We start from the raw sequence: 26,639 nt of genomic DNA, 5'->3' as shown, positions 1-26,639 counted from the left end.
TAACACATGTGTGTGTGTTCACTACCGGATGGGTTAAATGCGGAGGACACATTTCGCTGTACAGTGACAAATACGTGCACCTTTACCTTTGTTTTCTGTTGCGCCACACCAACTGACTTCTGACACTCCACCACTCCAGAGAACACGGATCCACTGCTCCTCGGCCTAATGCTGGAGGGTCTTTAAACCCCTATAGTCAACGTTCAGCCTTGGGCATGGTGACCTTGGACTCAAATGCAAGTCCAGAGAATTTCATTTATTGGTCAGTGCTTTTCTATGAGGATTATAGGGGCTGTATGTTCAACACCTGTATGTCTGCAGAGGTTCACTGTAATGCAGTGGAAATCACTAATATGAAGTAATGTCCACAAACTTTTGGACACATCGGGTATCTCAACAAACCTAATCTTGTAAAGCAGAGAGTGAAGGCAAGAAGAAGGCTCAAGGGTATAAGCATAGGGTTTGACCTTACATCTACTGCAGGAACAATGTTCGAACATTGCTGTGAGGATCTGATTGCATTCAGGTCAAATACTAATGTTGGATGATCAGTTTTGCCACTCTCAAACATATTGCATGGAGCTCCACCATCCATCATTCCAGAGAACACAGCAGTTCTTCCACTTCTACAGCTCCTTAATGCTGGGGGTCTTTATACCCCTCTACAATCCCACACCTGGCATTAGGCAGCATGGTGCCAATAGGTTCATGATGTTTATCTGCTCCAGAGAGTCCTATTCTATTGGCAGTACTTCTTCCCTGCAGGAACTAGACAAGGTGTATTAGCAATCTGTGTCAGAAAATGGATGCCACTGAAAGTAGCTAAATGCATTTAGTAGGAGGGGTGTCCATAAATATGTGGACCTATAATGTACATACCCTTGCCACTACATCCCCAGCGTCCCCCAGCCGACCCAGTTTGCTTAGTTAGTTCTCTGATAAACAGACATATTGTCACTGTTGCGTGAAGATTTCATCAAAGCCAGATGGGGTAAAATCTACTTCTTTAACTGTGTAAATTCTGCAATCCAACCTTCCGCCAGTCAGAACCAGTTAATTCCAACAACAAATAACAAACATTGACATTAAGCAAATCTCCATCAGCAAGAAAAGCAGAATTATACAAATGTTATCTCTGGAACTGGCCATCAAAGAGAATACCAAGCATGCTAATAAATCCGAAAATGTTGCTTTTCTAATGCAAGAACCGAGTCAACTCCGCAAGCCCTTAAGCAAAGCGCTAATAAACAGATGAAGTAGCAGTTTTCAAGAAGAAAGAAAGCTGTGAGTGTTGATTGCTGTTGCAGGAATGGAAGAACAGTGGCCGTGTTGTGGCATTATGGCTCACAGTTAGCACAGAATAATAATCCATTTGAGCCTAACTTAATGTCCTCCTGCTTCACACGGCCCAAATGCTGAGTGTAACGGTTATGACCGCTCATGGAATTCCTCTGGTTGTGTTGGTGCTTGGCTGGAAGGTCAGTGAGCTGATTTTATGGACGATCTGTCATTTCCATTCTAATGAACAGGAACACTCTACAGAGTAGAGATCCGCAGAGATGTAACTTTTACAACTCAGAAAGCAGTACTACACTTTCCCAGCAACCGTGTGTTTTAGTTGAATGAAATCAGGATAATTTTATCCTTAGTTAGTTATTAAAGGATTTAAGTCAATATTTTCAATTAAATAATTGTAACTTATTTCCATGTATTTGCAAATCTCTGCTTACAGTGAGTAACAGTAATGGTTGGAAACTGCAAATAATCTACAAAGAATTACAAACCATAAGGGACAGATTTTACCATTACTGTTACAAATAGAGTTATAAACCATTACTGTTACAAATAGTTACAAAAAGTAACCATTACTGTTACAAATAGAATTACAAACAGTAACAATTACTGTTATGAATAGAGTTGCAAACTGTTATTAGGAATAGTTATAAACAGTAACCATTACTGTTACGAATTGAGTTATAAACAGTAACCATTTCTGTTATGAATAAAGTTACAAACAGTAACAATTACTGCTACAAATAGAATTACAAACAGTAACATTTACTGTTATGAATAGAGTTGCAAACCATTACTGTTACAAATAGAATTACAAACAGTAACAATAACTGTTATGAATAGAGTTGCAAACCATTACTGTTACAAATAGAATTACAAACAGTAACAATAACTGTTATGAATAGAGTTACAAACTAGTACTGTTACAAATAGAATTACAAACAGTAACAATAACTGTTATGAATAGAGTTGCAAACCATTACTGTTACAAATAGAATTACAAACAGTAACATTTACTGTTATGAATAGAGTTGCAAACCATTACTGTTACAAATAGAATTACAAACAGTAACAATAACTGTTATGAATAGAGTTGCAAACCATTACTGTTACAAATAGAATTACAAACAGTAACAATAATTGTTATGAATAGAGTTGCAAACCACTACTGTTACAAATAGAGTTATAAACAATAACCATTACTGTTATGAATAGAGTTACAAACTAGTACTGTTACAAATAGTTGCAAACTGTAACCATTACTGTTACAAATAACATAAACTGTCTAATCTGACATCTTAAAGAAGCCACATGGAGGTTTTTAGATATTCTTGTGGAGTAGTGATGAACTTTAAAATTGTAAACCCCTGACTCTGGCCTACAAAGCCGAGACTGGACCAGTCAGCCCCTCCGTACTTGATGGCGATGGTCAAAAGCCGATCTGCACCGAGAGCCCTTCCAGCTTCAAGTACGGCTCAGCTCGACCCGCCATCCTTTAAGATCCACGGAAGACGAGCGTCCAGACTTTTTACTGTCCTGCACTGAAGTGGTGGAGCGAACTTCCCCTGGGTGTCCGAACAGCAGAGTCCAACGCTCGCTGTCTTCAAACCCAGACTGAAGACCCTCCTCCTCTTCTGAGAGGACTCAGTGAGCAGAATGTAGAGTGTGTGGAGGACTGTGTCTCCAGACTGACTTCTGTATTTAGTAGAGTCTAAGATTAGAGGATCTTCTGGATTCTAGTCTTTATTAACTAGATAAGGGTCTTTTCTGAGTGACAGTGAAGCTCTGCTGTAAGTCGCTCTGGAGAAGAACTTCTGCTAAAGGCCTGAAACTTGAAACGTGAAGAAGATTGTGAGTGAAATAGAAGAAAGCTGGGATGTTTGAATGTGATTCATTTGACACACATTGAGTATCTGAAGGTTTCGGAAAAGTGGATGGATAATTCGCTGACCTTTCTTCCACAGTAACACAACCCTTATTCTGACTGCTAAGCAATTACTAGCCTGTAGTTTGTGTGTGTGTGTGTGTGTGTGTGTGTGTGTTTGCTGCAGAATGACACACTGGTGTATGAGCGTGACTGACGCAGGTCAGGATGTCTTTTTTTATCATAACTTTAACACAAAGTGCTCATCAGGTGGGATCAAACTGTTTCTAGAGTATATGAGAGCGTTTCAGGCTGTGAGCACTTTGGATGATGTGAGAACATGAGCTTGAATTTCATCCAGGAACATTCTGTAATTCCCTGCTCTTTGTGGCAGAAGAATGGAGGAAAGCAGGTAATTACAGCTCGTGGTGTGATATGTGTGAGTGTGTGAATGTGTGTAAGTGACCATTTTTTAGGAAATGATCAAGCTCCTGTGAGACATGGTGTTAAAACCCCTGAATAATTATTGGAATGTTCTTTTTTTAGGCTCTCGTTGCATCTTTGTATAAATTCATTTTTTAACTCTAACACTCCAAGGCTTATCACACTACACTAAGGTGTATTACTCAGTAACTACAGGGACACCTGTACAAACTGGTGGAGCTGTTCTCTGGTAATAGAACTGCTGGTGGGTTTTTAAGGGGTTAAAGATTATTTTTAATAAAGTCACAAATCGCCACTTTTACAAATGGTAAGAGTAATGGTTTCAAATGAAGTTACAAACCTTAACCATTGCAAACAGGACTGCTGTCCGGTTTCTAAGTGGAAAGGCAGCCTTTTCCCATTATAGCTGTGATTTTAACTAATTATATGGCTAAATATTATTGCACTTTTAAATATTTCATTTTTTTTATTCTGTTTTCATGTTTTATTCTGTTTTATATTCTTATTCTATTTTTTTCTGTTGCTGAAACCTTTATTTGAAAAATGTTAATGGTATTCACCATTACAAACTGTGTCAAATAAATGACAAATTCAACTACAAATTATAACCATTACATAACAAACGATCCATGACCGATCCATGACCACTACCCTTACAGATACGATTACAATCCATAACCATTACAAGTACAGTAACAGTTTTTTAATTCCTTAAACATTGTTGTTTTACAGTCCTTAACCATTACTGTTACAAATAATGTTACAATCTGTAGTCATTACATTATAAACTACAGATTATAGATATATATTATAGGTATAATTTGTAACCATAACAAATTGTTAGAAACAGTAACAACTGCTGTTACAAATATGTCTACAGTCTGTAACCATTATCATTACAAATACGGTTACAGTCCGTAACCATAACCATTACAAATATGCTACAATCTATAACCATTACAAATATGCTACAATCCATAACCATTATCATTACAAATATGCTACAATCCATAACCATTACAAATATGCTACAATCCATAACCATTACAGATATGCTATAATCCATAACCATTACAAATATGCTACAATCCATAACCATTGCAAATATTCTACAATCCATAGCCATTATCATTACAAATATGCTACAATCCATAACCATTACAAATATGCTATAATCCATAACCATTACAAATATGCTACAATCCATAACCATTACAAATATGCTATAATCCATAACCATTACAAATATGACTACAATCCATAACCATTACAAATATGCTATAATCCATAACCATTACAAATATGACTACAATCCATAACCATTACAAATATGCTATAATCCATAACCATTACAAATATGCTACAATCCATAACCATTACAAATATGACTACAATCCATAACCATTACCATTACAACAAGAATAACAAACAATAAGCATTACTGTTACAAATACGGTTAGAATCAGTTATCATTGTTTTTATTAATATGATTAGAGTCCATGAACATTACTGTTATAAATACACCAATATAATGACCACAATCCATGTCATTATATTACAAACATGGTTGCAACTGGTAACAGTACAAAAAGATTTACAAACGGTAACCATTACACATATGGTTCCATTTCATACCCATTGCAGATTACAGTTACAAATAGAGTTAGAAACAACAACCATTACTGTTGCAAGTAGAGTTACAACCTGTAACTATTACTGTTACAAATAGTTACAAACTATTACTGTTGCAAGTAGAGTTACAAACTGTATCCATTACTGTTACAAATAGAATTACAAACTGTAATCATTACTTTTACTAATAGAGTTACAAAAAAAAACAATATTTACTGTTGCAAGTAGAGTTATAAACTGTAGCCATTACTGTTACAAATAGTTACAAAAACTACCATTACTGTTACAAATAATGTTACAAACGGTAATCATTACTGTTAGATATAGAGTTACAAACCATTACTGTTACAAATAGAGTTGTAAACTATAATCTTCACTGATACAGAAAGAGTTACAAACTGTAACCATTACTGTTACAGATAGTTACAAACCATTACTGTTACAAACAGAGTTGTAAACAGTAACCATTGCTGTCACAAATATGGTTACAACCTATTACTGTTACAAATAGTTATAAACAGTAATCATAACTGTTACAGGTAGAGTTACAAACTGTAACCATTACTGTTACAGGTAGAGTTACAATCCATGTTATTACATTAGAAACATGGTTGCAATTGGTGATCATTACAATTAGACTGTGTGTGATCGTCCACTTCTAGGAATTGTGTTAGTGCCGGTGTTCAAATTCTTGAATAATTATTCATGTTTATTCATGTTGTCATGTTTTTCCTTCAACGTTTTTCTGAGCTGTGTTTGCTCGAATCTCTTTTAGACCTTTTTTCATCCATAAACAGCTCATCCACTGTTTGCCAGGCTGTTATTCTAAATAAGAGTGTTCTTAATGATTTCTGTGCTTAAATTAAAGGCTATTCTGCGCAGAAGCACCCACTGTCCCTCAGAGCCGCAATTCCCCCCGCTGCACAGGTCCCCAACACCACGTGCCGCCATAATGCACTCCATGTAAGCGTTCTTAACGCTATTCATTAGGTGGAGATAGAGCAGCTCATGCGGTGCGGTAACATGTTATCACATTGTTCCAGCGTGCCTCAGTGCACATGCCATAAAGACGGCTATTTAAATGCAAATTAGTCATACGAATGTCATTAGTGTCATTACCTATGGCCTACTCCACAATGCTGTTCCAACACCAGCGGCGCTCGTAGCTCGCCAGCGCTGATACACAATACACTCCTGATGAATGTAACTGGCATTTCGAACCTCTTTGCCTGGAGAACGCCCAAGGCTCCACCTGACCTTCATGATCAGAACCAAAGAGTCGACCGGTTTAAATGTTAATGCAACAATTTCCTAACCCTTTAAAGCCAAAGTGGATCATATTTCAGACATATTTGAGTGAATGAGAGCTCTGCAATAATTACAAAATTAATTTGAAAAATTGGAAAAAAATAATGAAACATTAAAAAATAATAATAACAACAACAGATAATAAATAAAATAAATAATAATAATAATTAATACAATTCTGTTCTTTATTTAATTAAATTCTGCCTTTGGCTGAAACACACCTTTTAATTTCAGTGTGAGTGGGCGGAGCTAAACTGCTGTACGTAAATACGTAGCTTTTAGGACGCTGTATCAGAAATATGGCCATGTCAGTGTTTGAACAGCAACAGGATACAAACACATGAAGCTGACGAGTTAAAATGGCTGTTGCTCACTAGCACCCCCTTCTGGAACTTCCGGCAGTCAAACCTACGCAGGTTTGACTGCCGTGAAAAACGGCTCCCCGATGTGTAATGAACAATGAGGCATTTATAAAAGCTTAAGCCATAAAGCCACTGTACTCTTCTTTATTCTCAGCTCAGCTCGGATGCTTACGACGTTAATGGACAGACTGGTAATTAAATCTATAACTCAGGAGCTGCGATTGGAGAATAATGAGAGTTTATTATCTGGCCCGTGGGAGAATAGCATGCAGCTGTCCTGCTTAAACAATTAACTTGATGGAATTAAAGGTTAAACTATACCTTTTCTCAGCCTCCATTTCCAGCTCTTTCATCAGTAAATCACTGGAGGGGAAAAGGCAGGTTCAGCACATTCGCTTGTTTCCCTTCTTTCTTGGGTGCAGCCATAACATTAAAACCACTCTGAATGGTGATGACCTGCTCCCAGTGGTTCCAGTTCCAAAAAGCAGGACAAATGGTCAAGTCTAAGAATCCCAGCCACTTTTCCAAGAACCAAACTGTGAGGTTCTAGACGACTGGACTCTCACAACATCTCCAAAACATCAGGAAGGACTTGTGGGTTCTTTTGGTCTGCTGTGGTCAGTACCAAAAGTGCTCCAAGAAAGGACAGTGACGGGTCATGGGTGTCATGCAGATGTAAAGGATCTGCTGCTGACATTAGCCTTGGTGCCAGATAGCACGGGATGCCTTCAGAGGTCTAGCAGAGTCCATGGCTCGGCATTTCAGAACTGTCTTGGTGGCACAAGAGTGACCTAAACAATATTAGGCATGTGGTTAATAATTGAAATATATTGCATATATAATTATATAATTGTTTCATTATTTTTAAAAATATACAATATACAAATACAGATAAAAATGCAGAAGTGGGTGTGGCTAAACTGGTGTAGAATGAATGGGTGGGGCTAAACTTCTGTATGCTGAATGGGTGGAGTTAAATTGGATTAGAATGAATGGGTGGGGCTAAACTCCTGTAGGCTGAATGGGTGGAGCTAAAGTGCTGTAGACTGAATAGGTGGGGCAAAACTGCTTTAGTCTGACTGGGTAGAACTAAAGTGCTGTAGGTGGAATAGCGGTGCTTAACTGCTGTAGGCTGAATGGGTGGAGCTAAGGTGCTGTCAGCTGAATGGGTGGGGAAAACATCTGTAGGCTGAATGGGTGCAGCCAAAGTGCTCTAGACTGAATGAGTGGGACAAAATTGCTGTCGGCTGAATGGGAGGGGCTAAAGTGCTATGGGTTGAATGGGTGGAGTAAAACTGCTGTAGGCTGAACGGAAGGGGCTAAACTGCTGTAGGTGGAATAGTGGTGCTATACCGCTGCAGGCAGAGTGGGTGGGGCTAAACTGCTATAGGGCAAAAAAGGTAGCGCTAAACAGCTGTAAAATGAGTGGGCGTGGCTAAATCGCTGCAAGCTGAATAAGTGGGGCCAAACTGCTGCTATGAAAGGGAAAAAACATCAATCCTCTAAACTTAGCTTCTCGCTTTAAACCTGTCCCGACGAAAGAGCAGCGATTACCAGCGAAACCTCCGCTTTCGTGATGATCATTCGCTCAGTCGCCGTTACGCAGCAGTGATTATACCAGCATTAAAAAGCAATAACAGTCATATGGATCAACATAATGTGCTCATCACAGCGCAGATCAGACTGACGATCCCTCTGTGGTTCCTGAGCTGTCCATGTTGCCAAGCTTGAAGAAAGCCAATTAATCAGCGATATCATTACAAGCTAACGGAGCACAGCTAGTAATTAATCTGACTGGATAGAAACGTTGAGATAACAAGGAGAGCAAAGATGGAGGGCTTCAAAGGCGTAGATGACAGCCGAAAGATGAAACAGGAAAAACATCCGAGGCTGAGAAATCAAGTCTGATTTTTCACAATAAAGGCCTACAGCTGTTCAGCTTCATCTGACGGAGAGGCATCTTTCACCAATCAGATTCAACAGTCAGGTGAGAGAAGACTTGGAAGTTGAAGCTTGAGTTTTCTTGAGTTGTTCCCTCAAAGACATCATTTAGAAGATGGGAGATGTGGTTCTATGAACCAAACATTAATCAAATTAAGAAAATTAGATTTTTGGGTGGGGCTAAACTGCTGTAGACTGAATGGGTGGGGCTAGCCTGCTGTAGATTAAGAGGGTGGGTCTAGACTGCTGTAAACTGAATGGGTGGGGCTAAAGCACTGTAGACAAAATAGGTGGGGCTAAAGTGCTCTAAGATATATGAGTGGGGACAACCTGCTATACACTGAATGGGTGGGGCTAGACTGCTGTAGATTAAGAGGGTGGGGCTAGACTGCTGTAGATTAAGAGGGTGGGGCTGTAGGCTGATTTGGTGGGGCAAAACTGCTAGCTGAATGGGTGGGGCTAAGATGCTGTGACTCAAACAGGAGGTCACATGGTAAGGCATTCATGGTTGTGACATCACAAGTAAGCATGTCAAGTTCAGGTTGGGTTTTCGGGGGTTTCTGCGCTTTAAGAGCAGCGGGTGAGAAATCTCGTCCTCTCCTATAAGCTTCCTTTTTAATTATACCGTCACAGTGGTGCAGGGCAGGCGACAGCTTGGCTGGCTGTAGGTGTCCTCCAGGCCGTCCAGTTTGAGAGACCGCCAGGCCGGAGCAAAGCACGGGCCGACCGTTTCTGTTCTGGGAAAGCGGGGGGGCCTTCAGCGCTCCGGGAGGAGAGGGGAATGGTGGCAGACTGAAAGGAGAAGTAGAAGAACTTGGGTTTTTATTCACCAGAGACGGATTCTCCCTCCTTCTGCTTGGCTGCCGCTGCCAGATTGCTCCAGATCGGTCTTTCCTCTCATTAGAGTCGCGCTGTTTGTCGGCATGAAGCCCAGATCAGGTGGCTGAGCCGGGCGTCTGTCTGTGACGACGTTGCAAATTTCAGCATATCTCTGCTTTAACTAAAGGTGAGGCTGAATGGGTGGGGCTAAACTGCTGTAGGCTGAATGGGTGGAGCTAAAATGCTGTAGATCAAGAGGGTGGGGCTAAACAGCTGTAAGATGAATGGGTGGGGATAAAGTGCTCTAAGATGAATTGGTGGGGACAACCTGCTATAGACTGAATGGGTGGGGCTAGACCGCTGTAGAATAAGAGGGTGGGGCTAAACTGCTGTAGGCTGAATGGGTGGGGCAAAATTGCTCTAAAATGAATAGGTAGGGATAAACTGCTATAAACTGAATGGGTAGGGCTAGACTGCCGTAGATTAATAGGGTGGGGCTAAACTCATGTAGGCTGAATGGGTGGGGCTAAACCACTCTAGACTGAATGGGTGGGGCTAAAGTGCTCTAAGATGAATTGGTGGGGACAACCTGCTATAGACTGAATGGGTGGGGCTAGACTGCTGTAGATTAAGAGGGTGGGGCTAAACTGCTGTAGGCTGAATGGGTGGGGCTAAATTGCTCTAAAATGAATAGGTAGGGATAAACTGCTATAAACTGAATGGGTGGGGCTAGACTGCTGTAAACTGAATAGGTGGGGTTAAACCACTCTAGACTGAATGGGTGGGGCTAAAGTGCTCTTAGATGAATGGGTGGGGACAAATTGCTGTAGGATGAATGGGTGGGGGTAGACTGCTGTAGATTAAGAGGATGGGGCTAGACTTATAGTAGAGGGGTCAAAGACCGACAGAAGTCTCCTCCTACCCAATGCAATGCCCCAGGCTTCTGGCTACCAGAGTCAGGACCCTGGACTCTGACCAGTATCGACGGCTAATGAGAGCTCTTAGTGTCTTCTAACGGATTCAAACATCTGGACCTTTGCTCTTCACTTGAAGAACACTTAGAGATGGAGGTACTCTCTGCAGGAGCAGATAAACATCATGAACCTATTGGCTCCATGCTGCCTAATGCCAGGTGTGGGCTAGAGGGGTATAAAGCCCCCCAGCAGCAGCGTTGAGGAGCTGTGGAAGAACTGCTTTGTTCTCTGGAATGATGGATGGTTGGGGAGTTTGGGACCTCTTGACCTGAATGCAATCAAATCCTCACAGCAATGTTCATCCAGAATTTAGTTGAAGGCCTTCTTCTTCTCTGGATAGTAGAGTTTACAGTTACTCCAACAAAAGCAGGATCAACTCTTTTTAATCCCCTTGATTTCAGAACAAAACAATGAACATGCAGGTGTCCCAATACTTTTGTCCGTATAGTGTAGCTGCATGGTTTCGAGGTATTTAACTCCTCCCACTCTCTCTCACACGTACGCATTGCCATGGTCTTACCATTTAAGCCTACTTAAAGCCCCCCAGCCACAACATTATGACCACGGTGGACCCCGCACCCCTCCCCCAAGTGTCCCCAGTGTCCTCTTCTTGAATAACAAAATATGGTCACCCTCCCAAAAGGAGGACATGTCCAGGAAAAACGGGACGTATGGTCGATCTATGTCAGGAGACCCACACTTACTCACACAAAATGCTAACGTGGCTAGCAGAGAACGCAGCCTATCACCAGTGTTGCTAACTCAGTAAGGAAAGTAGCTATCGGCTGTCCTAGAAGTCGACAGAAGTCGCTAAATGACATCATTGCTTAATTTGCATAATTGTCCATTTGCGTGTATTTGGAGCTGTAGAATAAAGGAATAACGCTGTAGGAGATAAAAACATCATAGTTGTAGTTAGAACTACAAATTAACTCTGAAAAAATGAATAAATGAATACATTTTCTGTTGATTTTGTGGCCCTGTTTGAAACAGGACGTCACTTCCCAAAATAATGTCATGACTTAAACACTTCGTCTAGACCCACATTACATAAATTATTTTTACGTAAATTACAATCAATCAGAGGGGACAGGGCTCTCGGCAACCCCCTCTGCTGAGGACAACTAGATTTGTCGCTAATCGCTTAAAAAAAAGTCGCTAGAGGGGTCTGAAAAGTTGCTAAATATAGCAACAAACTCATTAAGTTGGCAATGCTGCCTAGCACAGATCTAGAGAGCCCTCAGCAATGCTAATCAATCCCTGCTAGTGTTTTTTTTTTTTCATTATTAGCGGGGTTAGCGCTTCAGAGGTTTGTACTTAGCGCTTAGCCCAGGTTCAGAGATCTGAATGATGGCTACTCACATTCTTCTGAGCATATTACCCTCAAACTTCGTCTAGACCCACTTTACGTAAATAATTTTTACGTAAATTACATCAATCAGTTTTGCCCTGTGTTGGTAAATGTTAGCATATCAAATTTAATCAAAAGACGGTTATGTGGGGTGGAACCTCCTCCTTTATCCAGGCTTGAGAACGACAAAGTGACGTTAAAAAAGGCACTTCATCAGAGTTACGTAGTTTTCTTTTTTTCTTTCTTTCTTTATTTTGTAGTGTTGAGGTGAGTGAGAGACTGAGACTGTGGAAGTTAGTTAAATGCAGTGCTTTATTTTCGTGTCTCTCTGAAGACGTGTTTATATTTACATCTTGCTCTGTAAATAGGGGGCGGAGTCAATGGCGGCCTTGGGCATGCGCAGTTTATTGCAGTGTGGACGTGGAGCGGTGAAGGTCTGATCTAACTGTGAGGCTGAGCTCTGTGAGTGTTGTGGGACGGGGCTCTCGGCAGCCCCTGAACATATGTGTGTTCACCTCAGAGTCTCCAAACGTCTCCAATAACACCAATAACCAATAACACCAGGAAAAACTCACTAAATATGTCGCTAATCGCTTTTTTAAAAAATCGCTAAAGGGGTCTGAAAAGTCATAGCGAACAAAGTTAATTTGTTGCTAATCAACTCCTGCTAGCGTTTTTTTCAGTTATTAGCAGGGTTAGCGCTTAGCCCAGCTTCAGAGATCTGAATGATGGCTACTCATTTTCGAGTTCTTCAGTTCGTATGTCGTAAAAAACGTTTTTTCATGTGTTCTAGTCTGATACTAACATTTACTGATCAGACATTCAGTGACTTTTAGCTGTTTTTAGATGTTTTCAAGCTAATTACAGCTATAAGATATTTTAAAAAGAAATAATTTTCTGTAATATCAGTATTTTAGACCATTCAGATGTAATTTTGCTAATGACAGAATTCATGAAATTGTTGGTAATGTACCATAATCAGCCCCAGCGTTGGCAGGGGTGAAGTGAAGGGGTGGGTCTATCAGGCAGAAGGTGAACAGTCAGTTCTTGAAGGTGATGAAGGGGTTAAAAGCAGGAGAAATGGGCGAGAGTAAGAATCTGAGACACTTTGACAAGAACCAGACTGTGATGTTCTGTAGACGATGACTGGGTCAGAACATCTCCAGGTCTCTGGCGACAGGCAGGGTCATGGGCAGCTAAGGCTCACTGATGCTCATGGAGGCCCCGCCCACCTCACAACTAACAGGACTTGAAGGATCTGCTGCTGATGTTAGTCTTGGTGTCAGACACCACAGCAGGACGCCTTCAGAGGTCTTGTGGAGATCACGGCTACTCTGAACCCCACTGAAGTCCTGCAGATGTTGGTGTGGCTTCTGTTCTAAGTTCTTCTGCCTTAATATTTCAAATAATGATTATATTTAGTTGTTAAACGATAAAGAATTTACTATAATTTTATTATTTAAAACATTTTAAAAGTTAGAAATCAAATCAATATACAGAGATATGAATTAATAACCTGAATTATCCCATAAAACATCGCTGTGTGCCGTCCTGTTCATTTCTCACAGGCATGACTCCTGACTCGAGTCCTTTACTGAAATCAACCTTTTTATTACAGACAGAAAGAGAGACACTGAGGAGAGAGAGACACTCAGAGAGAGAGAGAGACACTCAGAGAGAGAGAGAGACCGAGAGAGAGAGAGACAGAGAGAGATAGAGAGAGAGACAGAGAGATAGAGAGAGAGACAGAGAGAGACATAGAGACAGAGAGAGAGACAGAAAGAGAGACACTGAGGAGAGAGAGAGACACACAGAGAGACAGAGAGAGAGAGACCGAGAGAGAGAGAGACAGAGAGAGATAGAGAGAGAGACAGAGAGATAGAGAGAGAGACAGAGAGAGACATAGAGACAGAGAGAGAGACAGAAAGAGAGACACTGAGGGAAAGAGAGAGACAGAGAGAGAAAGAGAGAGAGAGAGAGAGAGAGAGTGGAATAGAGAGGGTGAGACAGTGAAAGAGAGAGAGAGAGAGTGAAAGGGAGAGAGAGAGAGAGTGAAAGAGAGAGAGAGAGAGAGAGAGAGAGAGAGATAGAGAGGGTGAGAGAGTGAAAGAGAGAGAGTGGAATAGAGAGGGTGAGAGAGTGAAAGAGAGAGAGAGAGAGTGAAAGAGAGAGAGATAGAGAGGGTGAGAGAGTGAAAGAAAGAGAGAGTGAAAGAGAGAGAGAGAAAGGAATAGAGAGGGTGAGAGAGTGAAAGAGAGAGAGAGTGGAATAGAGAGGGTGAGAGTGAAAGAGAGAGAGAGAGTGGAATAGAGAGGGTGAGAGTGAAAGAGAGAGAGAGTGGAATAGAGAGGGTGAGAGAGTGAAAGAGAGAGAGAGAGAGTGAAAGAGAGAGAGATAGAGAGGGTGAGAGAGTGAAAGAAAGAGAGAGTGAAAGAGAGAGAGAGAGAGAGAGAAAGGAATAGAGAGGGTGAGAGAGTGAAAGAGAGAGAGAGTGAAAGAGAGAGAGAGTGGAATAGAGAGGGTGAGAGTGAAAGAGAGAGAGAGAGTGAAAGAGAGAGAGAGAGAGTGAAAGAGGGTGAGAGAGTGAAAGAGAGAGAGAGGGTGAGAGTGAAAGAGAGAGTGAGAGAGAGAGATAGAGAGGGTGAGAGAGTGAAAGAAAGAGAGAGTGAAAGAGAGAGAGAGAGAGAGAGAAAGGAATAGAGAGGGTGAGAGAGTGAAAGAGAGAGAGAGAGTGAAAGAGAGAGAGAGAGAGTGAAAGAGGGTGAGAGAGTGAAAGAGAGAGGGTGAGAGTGAAAGAGAGAGTGAGAGAGAGTAAGAGAGTGAAAGAGAGAGAGAGAGAGAGAGAGAGAGAGAGGAGACTAAAAGACAAAACACACACAGAAGAATATTTATTGCCCTGATTGTGAGAACCCTTATGTTCTGTTACTGTTATTATCTCTCATGTCTCATTATTTATTTATGTGTGTGTGTGTGTGTGTGTGTGTGTGTGTTTGTGTGCGTGTGTAAGCTCACCAACTGAAGCATACCTAATAGTGTGTCATACCCCCTCGAGCACGAATAACAGCTGCGATCTGATTTGGCATGGACTGGACACTGGATGTGTTCTTCCCAGACAATTATGTGTATATATATATATAAATATATAAATGTATAAAATATATAAATATATATATATATATATATATAATATCATATATTAAATGTTATATATGTTTGGGTGTAATTGATGTTTATTTGTTATTTTGACTCTTTTAATTGTTTGGGATTGCTTAGAGCAAGTGCGTCTGTGCAGTTCTGAGGGTGCTCTGGCAGTACTGTCTGAAATATGGTCAGAGATGGTAACAGAGCCGGTGAGAAACTGATAAACCCCAGAAATCCCAGAAACCCCATAAACCCCAGAAACATGCTTTTTGTTTTCCACATGTGCTGAGAGGGCCATAGACCTGCGGATCCTGAAGGCGGTTCTGTGATGTGATTGGCTGGAGGAGGTGCAGATGTTCGACAGTGGTTGTAGAACACTGAGTTCAGCTGAACCGCGGAACAGAGAGCAGCGCCGGAGCGGCAGCCGAACACTGAGGGTCGTAATCAATTAGCTCCGAGTGGAACACACACTCCAGCGTTCATAAACGTGCAATTAAAGTAATTGATCTGCAGCCGTGGGCTCCGACACAACCGCTGCGCTCGGCCCGTGATGGATACGGAGAGCCTTAAGAAAGGTCACATGACTGGATCCCGCCATTAATTTCTCCTGACTAATTACTGGAAGCTCACCTATTTCTGGAAACTCCCTCATCAATTAAACCTGTAATGAAGTTCCTGCGTGCAAACAGCCGAGCAGATTTCATTAATTTCACAGCAGGTTACTCACTCCGCTCTGGACGAGCAACTGCCTTACAAAGCGCACAGCACCGACTCAGAAATCTGACTGGCTGAGGCAGGTTCTGTATAAATGTTAGTAAATAAATGGGTCACAGAAAAGTGAACCACAGATTGTGTGCAATTTCCCCAGTTTGGCCCGAATACAGCCGCCGAGGGTTAAGAGTCAGTCAAGAACGAGGCCAAGTTGAAAGTCAGTTATGGGCAAATCCAAGAGAGAGAGAGAGAGTCAGGTAAAAGCAAGTCTGAGTCAAGAATCAATTAAAACTGAGTCTGGATCAAGTGTCAGTTAAGAACGAGTCTGAATTGGGAGTCAGTTACGAGTGAGTTTGAGTCAAGAGTCAGTAAAGAACAAGGACAAACAAAGTCAGTAAAGGGCGAGAGTCAGTAAAAACGAAGCTGAATTGAAGGTCAATTAAGGGCAAGAGTCAGTAAAGAACAAGGCCAGGCTTAGAGTCGGCTATGGGCAAATCCAAGAGAAAGAGTCAGTCAGTTAAGAATGAGTCAATCAGTTAAGAATTATTCTGAATTAAGAGTCAGTTAAGAGCGAGTTTGAGTCAAGAGTCAATAAAGAACAAGGCCAAACTGGGAGTCAGTAAAGGACGAGAGTCAATTAAGAACAAGGCTATATTGGAAGTTAATCAAAAGTGAATTTGAGTCAAGAGTCAGTTAAGAACGAGGCCAAGTTGAGAGTCAGCTATGGGTAAATCCAAGAGAGCGAGTCAGTTAAAAGCAAGTCAGAGTCAAAAATCAATTAAAAGTCAGTCAGTTAGGCATGAGTCTGAATTTGGGGGCAATTAAGAGCGAGTTTGAGTCAAGAGTCAGTAAAGAATAAGGTCAAACTTGGAGTCAGTAGAGCGAGAGTCAGTTAAAAAAGAGGCTGACTTGGAAGTTAATTAAAAGTGAGTTTAAGTCAAGAGTCAGTTAAAAACGAGGCCAAGTTGAGAGTCAGCTATAGGCAAATCCAAGAGTGAGAGTCAGTTAAAAGAGTCAGTAAAGGATGAGAGTCAGTTAAGAATAAGTCTGAATTGGAAATCAATTGAGAGTGAGTTTGAGTCAAGAGTCAGTTAAGAATGAGGCTAAGTTGAGAGTCAGCCATGGGCAAATCATAGAAAGAGAGTCGGTTTAAAGCAAGTCAGAGTCAAGAATCAATTAAAACTCAGTCAGTTAAAAATGAGTCTGATTTGGGAGTAAGTTAAAAGCGAGTTTAAGTCAAGAGTCAGTTAAGAATGAGGCCAGATTGGGAGTCAGTAAAGGGTGAGAGTCAGTTAAGAAGGAGGCTGAATTGGAAGTCATTTAAAAGTGAGTTTAAGTCAAGAGTCAGTTAAGAACGAGGCCAAATTGGGAGTCAGTAAAGAGCGAGAGTCAGTTAAGAACGAGGCTGAATAAAAGGTCAATTAAGAGCAAGAGTCAGTTATTATATATGAATTGGAAGTTAATTAAAAGTGAGTTTAAGTCAAGAGTCAGTTAAGAACGAGGCCAAATTCGGAGTTAGTAAAGGACGAGAGTCAGTTAAAAAAGAGGCTTAATTGGATGTCAGTTAAAGGTGAGTTCAAGTCAAGACTCAGTTAAGAATGAGGCCAAATTTAGAGTCAGTTAAGGGTAAGAGTCAGTTAAGAACAAGGCTGAATTGGAAGTCAAATTAGGGGAAGGTCTTAAGGGTAGGTCAGTTAGAGTCAGTTAAGAAAAAGGCCAATGGAGTCAATGGAGCCAGAATCAGAGGTCAGTAAAGTGTCAGTCTGAGTCAAGAGTCAGAAAGAGGCAGGTGTGATTTGTGCAGTAAGTTTTAAATGTATGTCAGTCAGTTAAGAAGGAGGCTGTATTGGTAGTCATTTAAAAGTGAGTTTAAGTCAAGAGTCAGTTAAGAAAGAGGCCAAATTTAGTGTCAGTTAAGGGGCGAGTGTCAGTTAAGAAGGAGGCTGAATTAAAGGTCAATTAATAGCGAGAGTCAGTTAAGAAGGAGGCTGAATTGGAAGTCAGTTAAAAGTGAGTTTGAGTCAAGAGTCAGTTAAGAAGGAGGCTGAATTAAAGGTCAATTAAGAGTGAGAGTCAGTTAAGAAGGAGGCTGAATTGGAAGTCAGTTAAAGGTGAGTTTGAGTCACGAGTCAGTTAAGAAGGAGGCTGAATTAAAGGCCAATTAAGAGCGAGAGTCAGTTAAGAAGGAGGCTGAATTGGAAGTCAGTTAAAAGTGAGTTTGAGTCAAGAGTCAGTTAAGAACGAGGCTGAATTAAAGGTCAATTAAGAGTGAGAGTCAGTTAAGAACGAGGCTGAATTGGAAGTCAGTTAAAGGTGAGTTTGAGTCAAGAGTCAGTTAAGAAGGAGGCTGAATTAAAGGTCAATTAAGAGTGAGACTTCGTTAAGAACAAGGCTGAATTGGAAGTCAGTTAAAGGTCAATTAAGAGCGAGAGTCAGTTAAGAAGGAGGCTGAATTAAAGGTCAATTAAGAGTGAGAGTCAGTTAAGAACGAGGCTGAATTGGAAGTCAGTTAAAGGTGAGTTTGAGTCAAGAGTCAGTTAAGAAGGAGACTGAATTAAAGGTCAATTAAGAGCGAGACTTCGTTAAGAACGAGGTTGAATTGGAAGTCAGTTAAAGGTGAGTTTGAGTCAGGAGTCAGTTAAGAAGGAGGCTGAATTAAAGGTCAATTAAGAGTGAGAGTCAGTTAAGAAGGAGGCTGAATTGGAAGTCAGTTAAAGGTGAGTTTGAGTCAGGAGTCAGTTAAAAAGGAGGCTGAATTAAAGGTCAATTAAGAGCGAGAGTCAGTTAAGAAGGAGGCTGAATTGGAAGTCAGTTAAAGGTGAGTTTGAGTCAGGAGTCAGTTAAGAAGGAGGCTGGATTAAAGGTCAATTAAGAGCGAGACTTCGTTAAGAACGAGGTTGAATTGGAAGTCAGTTAAAAGTGAGTTTGAGTCAAGAGTCAGTTAAGAAGGAGGCTGAATTGGAAGTCAAATTAAGGGTAGGTCAGTTAGAGTCAGTTAAGAAAAAGGTCAGTAAAGCGTCAGTCTGAGTCCAGAGTCAGAAAGAGGCTGAATTCTGAGTCTTGGAGTTAAGATGACTCCCGTTACTCACAGTGAGCACACCTGACGGACAGAGAGCACAGAAATGAAGACAGCGAGGCAGGAGTGATTTGTGCAGTAAGTTTTAAATGTATAAAGTTGCACAGATCATTTTACCAGTATCTGAAAATATACAACAACATTGAAAGAGAATCAAAGAGAGTCAAATCAACGAGGATAATTCATACCAGAAGTCGTAAATAACAAGAATCAGAATTCCTCTTTTCCAAGAAACACCTGAGGGAAGCAAATGAGGATAAAAGAGGAGCGGAATTCTGCGGAACGATTATGTTAAAAAAATGGGGAAAGTGGGAAAAACGGGAAAATAAGGAATGACGGGAAGAGAGGAGGGGAAAGGTGGAGAGAGGGGGACAAAGCAAAGGTAAAGACGGTCATTCACAATCACACTCTCTCGGTTATGTACAGCACATTCCTCCACTAGTGCGCCGGGCGGTGGTGGAAAACCTAAGGTGACAAAAACAGCGTCTCGGCCCTTCCTGGCGAACCCGCAGCCTCCAGAGGAGATAGGTGGGGTCAGTTCCTGTGTGCTGTGGCTTTTTGCTCCTTGTATGAATTGTGTGTGTGTAGATGTGTGTGTGGATGTGTGTAGATGTGTGTGTGGATGTGTGTGATGTATGTGACCCTCCACAGTCTCTTTCAGTGGTGCTGCAGGGCCTCAAATCAGGCCTGTTATTATTGTTATACAACCCAGCCCACCAGCTCCCTCCTCTCACATTCTGCTTCCGACATCATTTAGCTCCTCCTCCTCCTCCTCCGACACGAACCCTCACACAAACAATATTCAAATGTTTTTTTTTTTTTCTTTTTTTCTTTTTTTTTTTTTTCAAAATTTCCGACATCTTGGTCCTTGCGTGTTGTTGAAAAGCAAATCACGACAAAAAATATATATATGCGAAAATCAGATAATAAAAGAAAATCCCACCTATTTTTCAAAATATCTGTGGAATTAAATGGCGGCGTCCCTTAGAATGGGGTTTGGGACGATGTGCTCCGGTGGTGGTGAATGGAACCCGTTGTTTGAACCCCTAGAAGTCTGAATTTGGGACGTCCCGATCAAGATCAAGCCCCTGATCCGATCCGAGTAGCCTAATGCTGTCGGGCCGCCGGACGATCTTTCTAGAAATAGTAAAGCACTACGACTTGGCTAAGATAGTAAACAGCAGTAAAAGCACTGTATTTAATACGAGTTTCTGTAATCAGACTAAATTCTAATCTGATCTACGGAGTTTGGAGCAACGTCTAACTGTCTTACAGTCCAATCTGACTTACTTACTTGACCATTCAGCTCCCAGTTCTCTTACAACTGCGCAGTCGGATCTCTGAGCTGGGATTGGCTTTTGCAAGCATGTCCGCGTTTAACGACAAAAACATCAGAAAATGGACTTTTTACGGAAATTACGGATTACGGAGTTAACTATCGAACAATCTGTAAAAAGCTCACAGTTTAACTATATTTAGGGCCGTTTTTGAGTTATCCGCTACGGCAGGAGGCAGCTTAGAATCACGTCTGAAAAAGCTTTGCTAGCATGTCCGCATTAGCGGCAGAAAATAAGACTTTTACCGAAACTTTTACGAAAGAGTCGTTTAAAATTGTTCTTTTCAGACAGATTAACTATCGAGCTCTGGACTTGCTCTTGTGTTGTTGCTGCGTTATGTTTACAACAAGGTTTTGAGCTACGATGCTACGATGAAGTCTCACCCGAACTTTCCAGACACTTTTTATGGAAACTTTCACGTAAGAGTCGTTTAAAATCAGACAGATTAACTATCGAACTCTTGTTTTTGTTTAGTTCACTGTAAAAAGATCACAGATGTTTAGGGTAGTTTCTGAGTTCCTCGCTGCGGCAGCTTAGAATCATATCTGAAAAAGGTTTGAGTACCTTTCCTAGCATGTCTGCATTTAACGACAAAAACGGCAGAAAATAAGACTTTTTACGGAAACTTTTACGAAGAGTTGTTTAACTTCAGACAGATTAACTTATTAAATTATCGAACTCTTGACCTGCTCTTTTGAGGTTTGTCTGTTGTTGCTGCGTCACGTTTACAACAAGGCTGTGAGCTAAGCTAAGCTAAGCTAAGCTGAAGTCTCACCCAAACTTTCCGGAAACTTTTTTCGGAAACTTTTACAGAAGAGCTGTTTAAAATCAGACAGACTATTGTTTTTATTTAGTTCACTGTAAAAAGCTCACAGATGTTTAGGGTAGTTTTCGAGTTCCTCGCTGTGGCAGGCGGCAGCTTGACTGCTAATGGCTCCTAGAGGACGCCAGAGGGCTGATCTGCCTGGATCGGCCCCGATCTCGAGTCCTTAAATTAAACGGCTGTGAATACACTGCCTGATGCCCCGAAACACTGTTTAACCTGAGATTTGAGAAGATTTTGTCTCTAAAACTCGTTTTTAAAATCGCTTATCATTTAAACAGTGGAGGGATACGAGCTGCAACACGGGCGCTGTGCAGCAAAAAATAGTCCCTTTAGAAAATGTGCTTTTCTTCGGATTTAACACTTCTGTACCACAAGCAACCCTTAATATAGCACCCAGAAAACACGTGTAGGTTCACTGGCGGGTTCATATAGTAAATAAAATGCAAATTATCTATGCTGTAGTCATGGCGACTAACGTCTGTTTCCATTCACCACCAGTGTAAAGACATCTGAGTTGGTCAGTTTCTCAATAATGGACCAAATATCAAATTTCACACCAAACTCAAGACAAAGTTTAAAGCAAAACCGCTGAGTTTGGGCAGAAATGTCGAAATGTAGGTGGAATTCCCATTTTTCCTATTAAGAGAAACACAATAGAGGAGAAGATGACGTGTGAAGAGATTAAAAAGGAAAAAAATGTAAGAAAAGCTTTGGCCGTAGAGTAAAGTAAGTACGACGGAGGATGGATGGACAGAAACGATGAACCGCTGATGAAGAAACGTGAAGAAAAGAGTGTTTTTCTCGTTCTCTCAGAGCGGCCTGTGACTCGGCACTCATCCCACAGATTTGGGCCTGAAGGATATTCTAATTTTCCTCACAGAGGAAAGAATGGAAAGAAAAAAGGTGCTCTTCTCACAAAAAGTCATTCGTTTTTTTAAGTTTGTTCATTTTTTTGATTGTCCGCCAAAAAAAAAAAAAAAAAAAAAAAAAAATATAGCGCCAGCTCCCCCTGCAGGGCAGGATGTCCCGGCTTAAAGACGTACAATCACAGCGTATACCGCAACATCCTTTACAGGAAAGGAGCCGAGAGTCTGCGACAGGGCCGTTAAGGCTGTGGCCCTGTGTGTGTTTGTGTGTTTTAGTGTGAGTATGGGTGTATTTGTGTGTGTACGTGTGTGAGAGTGTGTGTGTAAGCTGCAGGCTACTCTGGGAGTGTCTGCTCAGTGTCCTGTGTGCCGCCGTGTTCCTGTAAACAGCTCTTGCGTATGACGGGCAGCGGATGAGCCTCGGTGTTGAACACCCAGTCTTCCAGAGGCAGCAGGTCGTCGTCGGAGAACAGCAGGTAGAGATATCTACAGGTGATAAGACCACAGACACACAACACAGGCACTTAGTACTCAGACAAAAGTATTGGGACACCTGCTTATTCCGCTCACGTGTTGTTTCTTCTGATACTGCTTTTGTTGGAGTAACTGCCTCTACTCTGTCTTTGTCCAGGGAGGAAAAAGGCTTACGACTAAATTTTGGAGGAGCATTGCTGTGAGGATTTGATTGCATTCAGCGACAAGAGTAAGAGTTAGTGAGGTCAGGATGATGGTTGGTCAGGATAATGATCAGCACCCCACCTCATTATCCCCCAACTCATCCCAAAAGTACTGGATGGAGCTCCATTCACAGCTCTTCCACAGCTCCACAGCTCAATGCTGCTAGGGGGCTTTATAAACCCCTCTACTAGCCCACGCCTGGCATTATTAGGTAGCATGGTGCCAATAGCTTCGCGATACTGATCTGCTCCAGAGAGTTCAGTATTTCTTCTCTACAGGGCCTAGACAAGCTGTGTGTGTGAGTGTGTGTGTGAGTCAGCAATGGGTGCAACTTAAAGTAGCGGAATGCATTCATTAGATTAGATGGGGTGTCCACAAACTTTTAGACACTGTTTCATCTTTACCTTTGTCTTCAATTCAACCAGGGGTGCCTGAACCTTTGCATGCCACCCTTTAGATGGAGGCTCGCTAGCCTCGCTATTTAGGCATGTTAGCGTACTCACTTCAGAGTTTCGGACAGGAAGAAGCTCTGCTGCATGTTGTCATGGCTGACCGTGGAGGCGTAGACGTCTCTGATCCCAGAGTAACCGTCCTCCACGCGACAGTGCTTCTCCAGCGCCTGCAACAACAACAACCCCACCATTTAGGAGCAAAACAGCAGCACTCACAAAAAAATGCTAATATGGCTAACGGCTTTCAGTGACTCAATCAATTTACCGCACGAACACGTAACAATAACTGATGTTATTGACGAATTCTGGCAGCAGAAGCACAATGGATCCGACGGCTGAAGAGAAAAGGGGCTGACGTGGCGGTTTAAGGGGCTGTTAGTGCTTAACAAAGGCAGACAACTACACTGTGATTACGAGTGGCCCCTGTGTTACTCGGGGGAAATGAACGTGACAAATCTATTTCAGTTCTCTTCCACCTTGTAATTATCATGTCATCCTGTCGGAGAGAGACGGGCGAGCTGTATTAATACACCGCCTTTAGCCGAGCGTTCATTTGCGAAGGCTAATGGGCATAAATAGCATGTTAGGTGTTCCGCCTCGGTCCCTGTTACCTTGCTTTGAATTCAGACTGGTTTCTTAAAGCACAGAAACACAAAACAAAGCTCAAAACTAAAATTATATTTCATTTACACTCAAAGAATACTGAGTCAGATTCTCAATTTGAAGCAAATATCACCTCTGTTACAAAGCTGAAAAATATAAAAATGTACCTCAGTTTAGAAATTAAAGCAAAAACAGCACAAATCAGCACCAAAACACAACAAATATCACCTCAGTGTAGAAAAACTATCAAATATCACCTGTCACAAATATCACAAAAGCAGCATAAAAAATAGCAAACATCACTTTTGTTTTAAACCTCTAAAAAGCAAATATCTAATCATTTAAAAAAGTGTCAAAAATTTATATCACCTCTCTTATAAAAGAACAATGCTAACAAATATAAAATATTACCTCAGTTTAAAAAAGAAATACCAAAAATTTGCTAAAGTTTAAAAATCAACACCAAAAACAAGCCAATATCACCTCAGTTTAAAAAGCAATGCAAAAATACCAAATATTAAATATTATTATAAAAAGAATTGCTAAAAATATATATTAAATATCACATCTGTTTAAAAGGCAATGCTATATTGAACATCAAAACATATTTAAAAAATATCAAATAAATAAATACATTTCAAAAACATATATTAAATATCGCCTCAGTTAAAAAAAAGCAATGCAAAAGAATTGGTAATATTACCTCAGTTTAAAAAAACTATAAAATATTAAATATCACCCGAGTTAAACAAATTCTAAAAATATTAAATATCACCTCAGTTAAAAAAAGAATACTTCCTGAGGTATTAGTGTTTAATTACTGTGATTACCATGTAGTAATGCATAATGTGGTTGGGTAATTACTGTGCAATTTGTTTGTAATTACTGTGCAATTGCTAAAGTACTGTATTACTGCCTCATGATTACTCTGTAATTACTAGTTATTATTGCATAATAATGATACAATTATGTACCATGTAATTATTAGCAATTACAAAATATTAGTTTGATTACTAACCATTACACAATAATTCATGAAACTATTATAATTACTGTGTTTTACTAAGATTGTTAAATTACTGTGTAATTACTGCAATTACTACTTATTTATGTGTAATTATTGTACAATTACTTTGATTACATTACCATGTAACGTTGCATATCAGTGTCTAATTACTGTGAGATTGCTATACAATTACTGTCTTATTACTATGTAATTACTACAGATTACTGTATTTAATTACTGTAACGGTAGTGGTGATTACCACGTATCACTACATCTGATTGGTCCCAAAAACACAAGGCTAGGTTTAACTCCTGAGCCTGGTACTGCAACACATTTAGCTCAGCCTATTAATGCAAAGTGGAAGCGCCCCACCCACCTCCACCGCCTCCCATCCCCACTGCCTGTACTTGGGGTCATGGGTCAGGCGCCACATGTACATGTAGCTCTCGATGACCTCCGGCCTGAGGATGTAGTAGCGGTCACTCAGTCTGGTGGCTGTCGCCTCGGCCCCTCCGTCGAAGCGGAAAGCCTCGGGTCCCAGCTTAGTGGCTGTCAAAACAAAGAAAAGGACATGAGTAAGCAGCTCACGGTGACCTGCCTGGCTGGGAAAGGCTGCCCGTGGGCTTCAGGGCTTCTATATAATTCATATAATTTGTGCTGCTCTATAGGCTGAATATAGAGATAAAGGGGTGTTGGCGTGGTGCAGCGCCGCAGATGGTTTGAGCGTTATCAGTCTGTGATGAAGCTACTTAGGGTTTTTTAAATTATTTTTTGCTACCAAGCCCCCGCAAGTCCATAAGATGGAGAAATGACTCACCGAAGAGCCTTTAAATGAAAAGCTACTTAAAAAAGACCATAAAAAGAAAAACGAGGCCTCTAAAATGAGAAACGACTACCAGAAGAAAGACTAAAGGTGAATGAACACACTGTGTAGGCAGGACCATGAACTGTAACTAGCTCTTTATGGGTATAATTCATCTGCACTGTGCAATGAACAGCCTTGTTCACATAAGCACTGTTACCCGGGATATATGTCTAGTTGAAGAGAATAGGCCTGTGTTTTGAGTAAAAAATTACAGCCAGATTTCTAGGATATAACCATATAAATATTAAATATTAAATATCAGTTAAGAAAAAAACAATGCTACAAAATATTCAGTATCAACTCAGTTAAAATAATAATGCTACAAAATATTCAGTATCAACTCAGTTAAAATAATAATGCTACAAATATTAAATATCCCCTCAGTTAAGAAAAAAACAGTGCTACAAAATATTAAATATCACCTCAGTTAAAAAAAACTTACAGCCCATCCAATCCTTAATAACTTTTTTTTTCTATTTCTCTTTACAGAGAGATAAATTAGTCAGTATTGTCAGCATAAACATAATAAGATGTATAAAAAACCTCAAAAGAAGCATGTATAATTAAAATAAAAAGAGGACCAAGCATAGACCCTTGTGGAACCCCACAGGAAATATCAGTACACAAGGACAATCTATTTTCAATAGACACCATCAACTTTCTATTTGATGACTATGACACAAGCCAATCTAAACCGTCCCTGATATTCCAACCCACTGACTCCACTCATCCATTAAAACATAATGCTCAACAGTGTCAAAACCGGCACTGATATACAGTAACGCCCAATCAGACACAGCTATAATTTGCATTACTGTTTATATTTGTACTGACCATTCTCAGATTTTTAATCTGCTGCATATGTCCTACAAATTAGTAATTTACCATTTCTTGCTCTGTGTTATTTAATGTTTAATGTTTACTCAAATGTTTGATGTCTATTTTGTTTTTTGTTTGTACAGTTTTGACAATACTGCTGACTTTGACTTTGATCTCCAGCATCAGTATTCATTAAGATGTTCTTCAGAATTCTTGCAAGGCCTTTTTTCCTGTACTGTTTCTGCTTGTAATGTAATTTAAGGACACATAT

General features: G+C 40.7%; 1 protein-coding gene across 2 annotated transcripts in view; it reads right to left on the bottom strand.

The window, feature by feature from the left end:
- Nucleotides 1-18,983: 18,983 nt before the first annotated feature.
- Nucleotides 18,984-26,639, bottom strand: part of LOC140568588 (mannosyl-oligosaccharide 1,2-alpha-mannosidase IA) — a 287,633-nt gene continuing 279,977 nt past the window's right edge. For both annotated transcript variants that reach the window (XM_072692473.1, XM_072692472.1), the window contains exons 10-12: nt 25,061-25,233; nt 23,127-23,242; nt 18,984-22,431 (exon numbers count right to left, since the gene is read on the bottom strand). In XM_072692473.1, coding sequence (XP_072548574.1) covers nt 22,281-22,431; nt 23,127-23,242; nt 25,061-25,233 — 440 coding nt within the window. In that variant the 3' untranslated portion in view covers nt 18,984-22,280. The remainder of the gene's footprint in view (nt 22,432-23,126; nt 23,243-25,060; nt 25,234-26,639) is intronic.

This window comes from Salminus brasiliensis, chromosome 1 (assembly GCF_030463535.1).
Source record: "Salminus brasiliensis chromosome 1, fSalBra1.hap2, whole genome shotgun sequence".
Classification (NCBI taxonomy): Eukaryota; Metazoa; Chordata; class Actinopteri; order Characiformes; family Bryconidae; genus Salminus; species Salminus brasiliensis.
Note: the sequence above shows the minus strand (reverse complement) of the source record. Positions and strands in the feature narration are given on the sequence as shown.